The sequence below is a fragment of the Meles meles genome, chromosome 21 (assembly GCF_922984935.1).
Source record: "Meles meles chromosome 21, mMelMel3.1 paternal haplotype, whole genome shotgun sequence".
Taxonomy (NCBI): Eukaryota; Metazoa; Chordata; class Mammalia; order Carnivora; family Mustelidae; genus Meles; species Meles meles.
The window spans coordinates 34,937,322-34,947,461 of NC_060086.1; the positions used below are offsets into that span (position 1 = coordinate 34,937,322).

The window sequence follows — 10,140 nt, forward strand, 5'->3', positions numbered from 1 at the left end:
GCTGACATCCTTGATGTCCACACAAGGAAGTGAGAATTCAAAAGCCGTGTTAGTTCAGCCTCAGTGGAAACACAGGGAAAGTCAGTGTTTGCCAAATGGAGACAGGAGGAATACCGTAGGGAGGGAAACCTTTTATTTCCAAGTTTTAGAGGGTATGAAAGCAAGAGTAAACTCAAAGACCCCTAAATAATAGTCCTTTTAGCTGTCTTCTTTTAAGCCCAGGTGAAGTTTGCTTCTGATATTTGACACTTTTGGCTCAGGTCATGATCTCGGGGTCCTGGGATTGAGCCCCGCATCGGGCTCTCTGCTCCACAGGGAGCCTGCTTCCTCCTCTCTCTCTGCCTGCCTCTCTGCCTGCTTGTGATCTCTCTCTCTGTCAAATAAATAAATAGAATCTTTTAAAAAAAAATCAAATTATATATTATAAACGTGATGCTCTTAAGTGTTCAGAGAAACCCTGTGACCAATCCCTCTCTGAACTGCATTCTGTATCGATACTACAAATTGCTCCGAATTTGTGTTTTCTTTCTTTTTTTTTTTTTAAAGATTTTATTTATTTATTTGACAGAGAGAGATCACAAGTAGGCAGAGAGGCAGGCAGAGAGAGAGGGGGAAGCAGGCTCCCCGCTGAGCAGGGATCCCCATGCGATGCTGGGCTCCATCCCAGGACCCTGAGATCAGGACCCTGAGATCATGACCTGGGCAGAAGGTCTGACTGAGCCACCCAGGCACCACCCCCTCCCCGAGTTTTCTTAAAGTGAAACAAGCCTGTTTTTAGAGGGTTGTTCATTGGACTTCATAATTCCATTCAGTAATACACTTAGCATTCAGTGAGCTCATAATGATGTTCAGTTTGAATTTCGGGTCTTCTGAAAGAAGGCTTCTTCAGATTTCTTGTGATCTTCTGTATCTACTCTGCAGCATACATCTAGCACAGTTCTTTTTGTCCGATAGTTGGTGACATTTGAAGGGTCCTCATTTAAAAATGCCTGTGTGTCGTTGGTTTGCAGAGTTGACTCTTCAGTCAGTTTCTCTGGGCGAGTTTAGGGATTTAGGGTTTGTTCGCATGAGGAGAGAATTTTTGGTTTTAAGTTTCAGAAACTTAGCCAAGTAAATAACTCCGATGCCGACGGTGACCTGTCTTTAGTATGTGTGTGCCACCCTTCACTTCCTCCTCCCTGTGTAGAACACATCAGTGTTGATCAGGACCGGAGTGAGTTAGAAGAAGGAGAAAGAAGGGAGAACACAGCAGATCAGTCCTGCTTCGGACGGACAACCAAGCAGTCTGAGGACAGTGGATTTTATGGGGAGGGGAAAGCTGTCAGGTCAAGTTAGGTGTTTGGATTGCATGTGGGTTTTATTTATAGGGTTTCCCACTAAATATAATTGATTTATTTTCCCTAAACTTTCAAGAATGAAACTTAAAGAACTCGAATAAACAAAGACCACAGCTCCATAGCTCCCTGTCCTTGAATTAATGAGCACGAGAGACTCGTGCTTGCGTAGTAGCTGTTTTTGTAGTGATGTTCAGAGGTCTTGGGATTGTAGGTTGAAATCTCTTAAAGATTGTGGCATGATGATCTTTGCAGTCTCGGGTGTCTTATCTGTGGACCGATCCCGTGAGCAAAAAAAAGAGAATTCCTAGTCTGTAAATACCCGAGCATCTGACACCTAGCGTTTTGTTACCTAAATCCCTGTCTGGGGAGTTGTCTCGGGGCTACACCGTGTGCCACACCGGGCAGCTGTGATCAGAGTTTTACCTGCAGGTGAAGTGCTAAAAATGTAAGCCTGTGAAGCCAGCCCAGTTTTTTAAATGTAGCCTTTAAAGTAGGCCAGCTGCTCTCCTCATACTTGGCGAAGAGCTGATCTCATTTTCTCTTTATTTTTAGAGTCTTTTATTCAAAACTTCAGCGTTCTTTACAGTCCCTTGAAAAGGCATCTCATTGGACGTGACTCTGCCCAGTTCCCTTCTCAGCATCTAATCACTGAAGTGACAACTGATACCTTTTGGGAAGTGGTCCTTCAAAAACAGGTATGGAATCAGGGGAGAGGCAGAAATCACACCATCGCTTCCTATTAAAATAATCCCCAGAGCCGCAGTTGTGGGGTGAGCCTTCAGGTTTGATGTGCAGCTTAATCACATGGCAGTCTTCTCGCACAACACGCACAAGTTACATGCTGGTTTTCTAACTGCAAAAAGTCCTTAAAGAAAGCACATAATTGGAAAGATCTAAAAATGAAATTTTTCATAATTGGTGCATAAGCAGCATTTCTTGAATGCCTGCTGGGTTCTGAGCCCAGTGAGGATGTGAGCCCATTTCCTAGGGCCAGTAACAGCCATCTTTCCCTCCCCCAGGATGTTTTGCTGCTTTATTACGCTCCGTGGTGCGGCTTCTGTCCATCCCTCAATCATGTCTTTATCCAGCTCGCTCGCCTCCTACCGACGGATACATTCACTGTGGCGAGGTAAGGGAGCCTGCGGCGTTTCGGGCCTGTGCCCGTCTTCCCTCCTTACAGCCTAGCCATATGGTTTGCAAGGGTCTGCCCGCTGTTCGTTAACCTTGGGTAAGACTTGCTGCGATTGAATTGTCAGTTTGAAGCCATGAGCAAAACCTCACTGAAACCGAAGCTTTCCTGATGCGTTCTGAGTGTTCTTTCCATGGTGTCGAGTGTGTTTAGCCCTGATTGAATTTGGGGAGGAGAATTTGGTGAGTGTGGGAGCAGCGCTGACCTGGTTGCTAGGACAACCCCCGCATTGGCCGACTCTCCAGAACAGCATGGGAAGGGTGCCACGGGCTTCCATGCACTGCGGCCTTGGCACAGGGGAAGGGGGCCCAGTGCCCGATGTGCTGCCAACTGGCCCTGGGACCTGGAGCAAATCTCTCCGCCCTCACTCTTGAAATTAGGAGGAAGGATTGGTTGATATCTATGTGTTCTAGTTTTTTGATTCTGTGGGTAACTGGATGTGGCCTCTGTACTAAGCAAAACGATTTTTAAATCCTTATTTTGTTAAAAAACAAGCGTCAAATGAAGAATTTTTGGAAAAGGTACTAAACTGTTTGGGGCGGGGCTTCTTTAGACTACAGCCTTCCAGACAGAATTAAATATAAAAGATTAAATCATAGGACAGAATATCAGAACAAAGAATACTGGATTTGCTCGTTCCTTTGAGAAATGGAAACTTTGCAAAGTGAAGCAGTTACAAAAAATAAAGACAGATTCCATGAGGAAAGGGCTCAATGAGAGAAACGAGGAAAGTAGGCTTTAAAAAAGAACAGTAGCTGTATTTTCCAGCATCTGTGTTTCACCCACTGGATCTGCTGTAAGTGGTGGTCAGAGCCAGATTTGAGGAGCTACTGTGTGCCATGAGATTTCTCTGTATATATGTTACCTGACCTGCTCGTTGGAACACTCAGTGAAGCAGGTGTTAGGATCTCTTTTTACTGAGGAGGCAACTGAGTCTCAGAGAGGGTAGGTAATTTGCCCAGAGTCACACAGCCTGTGAGTGAGGGACCAGGACTCAGAATCAGGTGCTCATACACCAGACCCTGAGAAGGAACAAAGGTTTAAGGAAGTGCCGAGAGGAGAATGTGGTCTGTCTGCACAGGGGAATGTTCTTCAGCCTTGAAAAGGAGGAACATTCTGACACCTGCTACAGCATGGGTGAACCTTGAGGACTCAGTCCTAAATGAAGTACAGAGATACAAAAGGGCATGGGCGCTGGGGGTCGAGTTGGGGGCTCAGTCGGTTCAGCATCTGCCTTTAGCTCAGTTCATGATCTCAGGGTCCTGGAATCGAGCCTGGTTCAGTGCTCCCTGCTCAGTGGGGAGTCTGCTTCGCCCCCGCCCCTGCCTGCCCCTGCTCCTGTTCACACATTCTATCTCTTCCAAATAGATAAAATCTTCAAAAAAAAAAAAAAAAAAAGGACACATGCTCTGTGATTGCCAGGTTGTGAGGCCCCCAGAGGAGTCAGAGTCACAGAGACAGAAAGTAGCTGGTGGGTGCGAGTGGGGGACTGTTGAATGGATAGAGTCTCCGTTTTACAGGATGAAGAAATGGTTGTGGAGATGGGTCATGGGGATGGCTGCACCCCATCATGAGTGCACTTACTCAGCTCAGCTCTGGGCTCGGAAGTGGTCAGGCTGCAACATTTTGTGTGTATTTTACCACAGTGAAAAACCATCTGGGGGGCAGGGGGAGCCACAGCCGGGAGGGACTCCTGGGGGAATTAAAGACTTGGATAGGTTTCTCCTGGAGGAGAAGAGTATAAATAAACTGAAGTGTGGAGATGACAGTCTAATAAATGTAAATTAGAACAATAACAAAGTGGGGCACCTGGGTGGCTCAGTTTGAGCCTCTGCCTTCGGCTCAGGTCATGAGCTCAGGGTCCTGGGATCGAGCCCCACATCGGGCTCTCTGCTCAGCGGGGAGCCTGCTTCCTCTCTCTCTGCCTGCCTCTCTGCTTACTCATGATCTCTCTCTGTCAAATAAATAAATCTTTTAAAAAAAAAAGAACAATAACAAAGTATCATTTACACTTACTAACAGTTGCTTTTAAGTGACAGCATCTTGTGTTGTTAAAGTGAAGTTGGCTGGGTCAGACCTAGCTCAGTGAAATGGGTGTAACCTTTTTGGAAAGCATGTTAGCAACATTTGTAAGAAAGTACAAAAATGGTTACACAGTTTTGCCCCAGTTAATCTCACTTTGGGGAATTAAGGAACTAGGACTTGGAGAGGAGCTCAGCCAGTCATTGTAGCAGGAGAGCAACAGCTAAGTACATTGGGGCTGGGAGTGTGATGGGATGTTGACCCTTTATTAGAACAATGCTTTTCATATCATTAATTGAAAGGAGTCGCATCTGAAATGTCGGAGCGCCGCTCTTCACGTTGTGGAGGTTTGCACACCGAGCCCGAATGCGAATCCCGGAAAGAAGGGCCCGACCAGCTGTGGAATTTTGAGTGGATGTTAATGATAATGTTTTTCTTTCAATCGTACTTGCTTTTTTTGAAGTAAATCTCAGGAGAAGAAAAGTATTTGATGATAACGAAAACGTCACTTGTTTAAAAAATGGAACTCTGACATTTTACGTGGGCTGTCCCAGGCAGAGGCGGGAGTGCTGTTTTGTTCCGTTGTTTAAAACCATTATAATTCGGCCATCCTTCTGGACAAATGCATGGCACTGATTCATTCCTACTCCCCATTATACTTTCTAGAAACTTCTGTCAAGTTAATGATTCAAAAAATTGCCATCTTTTGTATGTATTGTTTGTGATGATGGACATTGGAGTCACCTGGCCAAATGGCCCTCCATGGTCTGCTCCTTCTTTCTAGGATGTTTTCTTGGTTTTGTTTGTTTGTTTGTTTGTTTCTGCACCGCCTGAGCGATCCCTGCGGGCTGGGGTGGGGGGCTGCTGCACTTAAGCCGAGTGCGGGCTGCAGGAGGGACCACTGCCTCCTTCAATATTAATGAAGCACAGGGTGGGTAATTGAGCAAAGGTATCATTTTCTGTGTTAGAAAATTAATCTAAAATCTGCTAAAAAAAATAAAGGTTTTGTGGCTCCATCCAGATTTACAAAATAGAAATATAAAATAGAGTATAGTCTTTATTTTCCAGCTTTCTTATGTCTTCAGAGGCTTGATGTATTTTGCACAGTGATTTCCTTTTTCCAGAGTTGATTCAGGGACTAAGGTACTTGACCAGGCCCCGTTAGGTGGGTGGACTGCTCCTGAGGTGTCGGTGAGGTGTTTTGTTTTGTACTGTTTTTTGGGGGGAAGCTCATTTTTACTCTCAAGATATGCCACTTCCACTCCACAAGCGAAGTGGAAAGTGGCATGTTCTGGAAGCATTGGTTCTTCTTGCCTGAATTGCAACCAGCTTGCGTTGGTTGTGTACCCACTAAGAGGGGCTGGTCAATGTGGCCACAGAAAGTGTTCCAGGCTCTTCTGTTATTGGAGAAGGTTATTTCAGGTCAGAGTGTCTTCGGCTGATCCTTTACTTTTTTTCATCTTTCCCTTTCCCAGGATTGATGTGTCTCAGAACGACCTTCCTTGGGAATTTATGGTTGACCGTCTTCCCACTGTCTTATTTTTTCCCTGCAACAGGTAAAGCTGATTTTTTTCTATATTTGAGCAGATGGGATTCTTTTGCCGAAAATGAAATGTGTTTAAGGTACTTCACAGAAGTGAAATGCAAATCATTACGTATTACTAAACTGTTTTGAATAAAATATATTGTTCAAAAAATGTGCCCTTGGGGACCAAGGATAAAAGGGCTTTGGCGTCACAAGCTCAGATGTGGTTTTGGTAAGAACTTAGCCCCTCTCAGAGTGTGTGTTCTCACGCATATGAATATGGCCATCAGAACTTGTTTGCCTTCTTCACCATAAGTACGTACAGTGGATGGAAAGCAAAGACCCACATTCACGGTGGGGGCCAGGACACGCGCTCATTGTCGAGCCCCCGGATGTCAGGCCCTGCCTGCCCCAGGCTTTCCTATGTGTCATTTTCCGCTGGGTCCTGCTGATGACGACCTTGTCCCTCTTGTGCAAGTTGAAAATAGACACTCGCCTCCCCACCGTACCCCATTCCCGGGATTCAAGGAGCCTTCTCCCCAAGTGTGCAGACTTCTGTGAATATCTGCCCTGGGGCTGTCACTTTGATGTCTTCACGTTTGTCTAAGCAGACTCCAGCTTTGGTGATGACAGCAGCTACCTTGAAAGCCCAGCAGACAGGGGTGGGACATAAGCAAAGGGGACGGCTTGACTTGATAATTAGTAAATGTTGGATGTGGATATTTTGCTAAAAGGGAAATTAACTCTTGGCCTTTGAAAGCCTGATAAACCAGATGTACTTTCCCTGTTTAAAAAAAGATTCCCTCTTGTTGATAAAAGAATGGGTCCTCGGGGAACAGTCACACGGCGCTGATGGTATCTTTCCAGGGGGAAGCATTTGCAGGATTATTTCAGTGAGGTTGTTGAGTCCCACATGTGATGTCTCCTGTTCTCATCTCCTGCACTCACTTCTTCCGTTCATTGTAGCCACTGCCATACTTTCTGTGTCTCCAGGAGAATGCTTCCTTCCTAGAGATTGAATCATTTCCTTGTTTTTTCCTCTTAATGTCAAGGAATTTTTGCTGGAATACTTCCTGGGGTGGTAGGGTCCTGTCACATCACACACTAAAAACGGAGTGTGACTCATCCTGTTCTGTTAACTGTCGTGAAGAACCTTTTTCCTTCTAAGAAGCATTTAAAGTGCCACACGTTCAAGGGATCCTGGGCGGTAATCCTGACAATTTCATCTGTGCGGGGTGGAGGTCAGGCACGAAGTTCAATGGTTTTGGAATTTCAGACAGAGTTTGGGAAGGTGGTAAAGTCATAACACCCAGCATGAGCCTTTGCATGGAGACGTTCTCAGCAGCTAGAACTCGGGAGTGCGCATTGAAAGAGACACAGAGAATCGTGTGTTGGGGAGACTGAGTCGGGCTGTGTGGGGGACGAAGCTTTTGTCGGAAAGCCGGCGGAGGCGGTCACTGTGGGATGCGCGTGGGTGCTCCCTGAAGCTCCTCACTGCTGAAAAGTCAAGAAGGTACATACCAGATATGAGGAAAGTGTCCCGCTCTTCGTTAACACGCAGAGCTTGGGAAATTAAAGCCTTACTGCTCAGGAATGGAATTTTTCTTATTTCCTAAAAATAAAGAGTAGTCAGAAATGAAGTAAGCTCCTTGTCAGCTGGTCCAAGTTGAGTGTTGGCGTGCTCAGAGGGCGTAAATGGGCCAAGGGCAGGCTTTGACCACTCGCAAGAGAGGAAATGGAAAAGGCCTTTTTCACGATGTGTGTGCTTAGGTTATTTTTAGTGAAGAGACTATATAGGTTCCGATGAAATAGAAGTTTGCTCATGCCACTGGGTTAAAATGTGTGCAGCAAGTAAGGGACATGTCAAGATGCTGACAGTTACTTAAGAGGAGAAATACTGGTGATGGGAGGGATGCTGCTTGTTTGCTTCGCAGCTGGTTTCTGGTGAGCAGGTATTTTATAGTCGTGAACAAGAGAAGCCACACGGAACGGCTTGTCCTCCCCATGGTGTGCCCCCTGGCAGGCCCGGCTCTCCTGTGCGGGGGCGTCTTAGAGCCGCTCTGCTCGCTCTGCTCTGTGTCAGTTGTGGAAGTCGGGTGCTCTGGCCAGGCCTGGCTGAGGACATCTCGGGGGTGCAGTGGCTTACTGTAGTGTGGGCCTGGGAGGGGAGCAGCCCACCCGCCCCCACCCTCCTACCCCCTTCTTTGGAGTAGAGGCCTCACACCCTGTTCCTCAGGTTCATATCTAGCGGTTTAGGTGCTAGAGGCGTGAACGCACTCCTAGTGAATTTAGAGCGGACTCACACCGCGGGGCCTTTTACAGCTCCACTTCCAACATGATTCCTTTCTGGAAAGTTTGTTTACACCTTGCGTTCTCACTACTTCTAGAAAGAAAGCTGGTCAGCAAAGCCTGTAGGTAGCTTCCCAGAGATGACTCTGGGACAGGACTCCAGAATAGCGTGCCGACAGGGGTCGTTCTCGGCCCTGGAAACATCTGCACACATGCGAAGGCACCTGGGCAGCTCTCTCCCAGGGAGTTCAGTTCCTCTGCCCTACGTGACTAGGTTTGCGCCGCGCGGCTCAGCAGCAGAGCCGGCCTCCGCTCATCCTTCCCTGCCCGCGCCTCACACGGGCCAGGTTTTCAGTTGTCTGCTGAAAGGCTGGGAGGCCCCAACTCGAAGCAAACTTCTCCAGATGAGAAAACCTGCTTTAAAGGAGGGTGTGGCTATATACTTACTCCAGATGTTTGACTGTTCCACGTATCCCAAAGTCTCCATAAGTGTATAAAATGGTGCATGTGTGATTTTAATTTCCCTGTGATTTTTATTTCCTTGGGAAAGAGCTGTCCATCAATAGACCACCTTTTGTCTTTTCTTGGATATATGACCACTGGCTTTGTGTGTGGAGAGGGTCTGTAAGCTTTTAATGAGTGGTTTCTTGGTTGGGTTTTTTTTCTTTTTTAAGATTTTATTTATTTGATAGAAAGAGACACAGTGAGAGAGGGAACACAAGCAGGGAGAATGGCAGAGGGAGAAGCAGGCTTCCTGCTCAGCAGGGAGCCCGACAGATGTGGGGCTCAATCCCAGGACCCTGGGATCATGACCTGAGCTGAAGTTAGATGCTTAACAACCGAACCACCCAGGCGACCCTCTTGGTTGGTTTTTTAAGGCATCAGATGATTGTTTTTCGGCTAACACTCTGTTCAGATTAATTGGTGTCATCCATACAGCAGTCTCGTGAGAGCGACAGTGCTCTTTTACAGACGAGAGGCAGTTCAAGGGCACAGAGGGGCCACCTGTCTGGACACTCAGGACTGTGAGCAGCAGCCTCGTGAATCTGCCCAGCAGGCGGCTCTGGGGCCCGTATGTGGTAGAAATGTTGGTCATCAGACAGTTAAATGACAACTTCTAGAAAGGAATTTTCTACATCAGGACTTGTGACAGAGCTTTGGGGGGGCCCCGTTCATACGTCACTTTCCTTCCTTATTCTGTGTTCTCAGGGCGGGGCAGCCTTAATTTCTCGGAGTCCCTTGGTTGGTCTTTTTGTCAGGGGTCAGGCTTCAGTGATACCTCCTCCACTGTGGTAATAAAAACAACTCCAGATGTTGCCAGATGCCCCTGGGGGCTTATAGTTACCCCAGTTAAGAACTCCTGCCTTGGATAATGTGTGATAAATGTTGGCTGGAGAAATCTGGCTGAGTGTGCAGTCTTTCCAATTGCATCACGCGCTGTTGACAGCCACAGAGTGACGCAGGTGATGTCCTGCCCCAGGACATCCTTCTTACACGCCACTGGGCCTCTCAGAGCTTTCGAAGGCCACTTTGCCCCTGTGCTGCCGGTGCCCTCCGTCCCTGGCTCAAGGCTTGGGCCTGGGAGCTTCTAGTATTTCTCGCGAGGTGGTTATCAGAAACTGGGCTCTTTGTCCTTAGGAAGACACATACTCAAGATAAGCCACCTTAATTACAGAACGAGCATATGCGACATCCTCAGCTTTGTAGAGAAGTTTTTGCCCAGAAAACATTTTCCTTGCTGACTTTAAGTAAAATCCTCGGCATGTCTCTTGGTGGGA

General features: G+C 47.0%; 1 protein-coding gene across 2 annotated transcripts in view; it reads left to right on the top strand.

Moving 5' to 3' along the window:
• TXNDC11 (thioredoxin domain containing 11) overlaps positions 1-10,140 on the top strand; it is a 59,941-nt gene that overhangs the window by 48,962 nt on the left and 839 nt on the right. For both annotated transcript variants that reach the window (XM_045993102.1, XM_045993103.1), the window contains 3 exons: positions 1,890-2,032; positions 2,357-2,466; positions 6,024-6,104. In XM_045993102.1, coding sequence (XP_045849058.1) covers positions 1,890-2,032; positions 2,357-2,466; positions 6,024-6,104 — 334 coding nt within the window. The remainder of the gene's footprint in view (positions 1-1,889; positions 2,033-2,356; positions 2,467-6,023; positions 6,105-10,140) is intronic.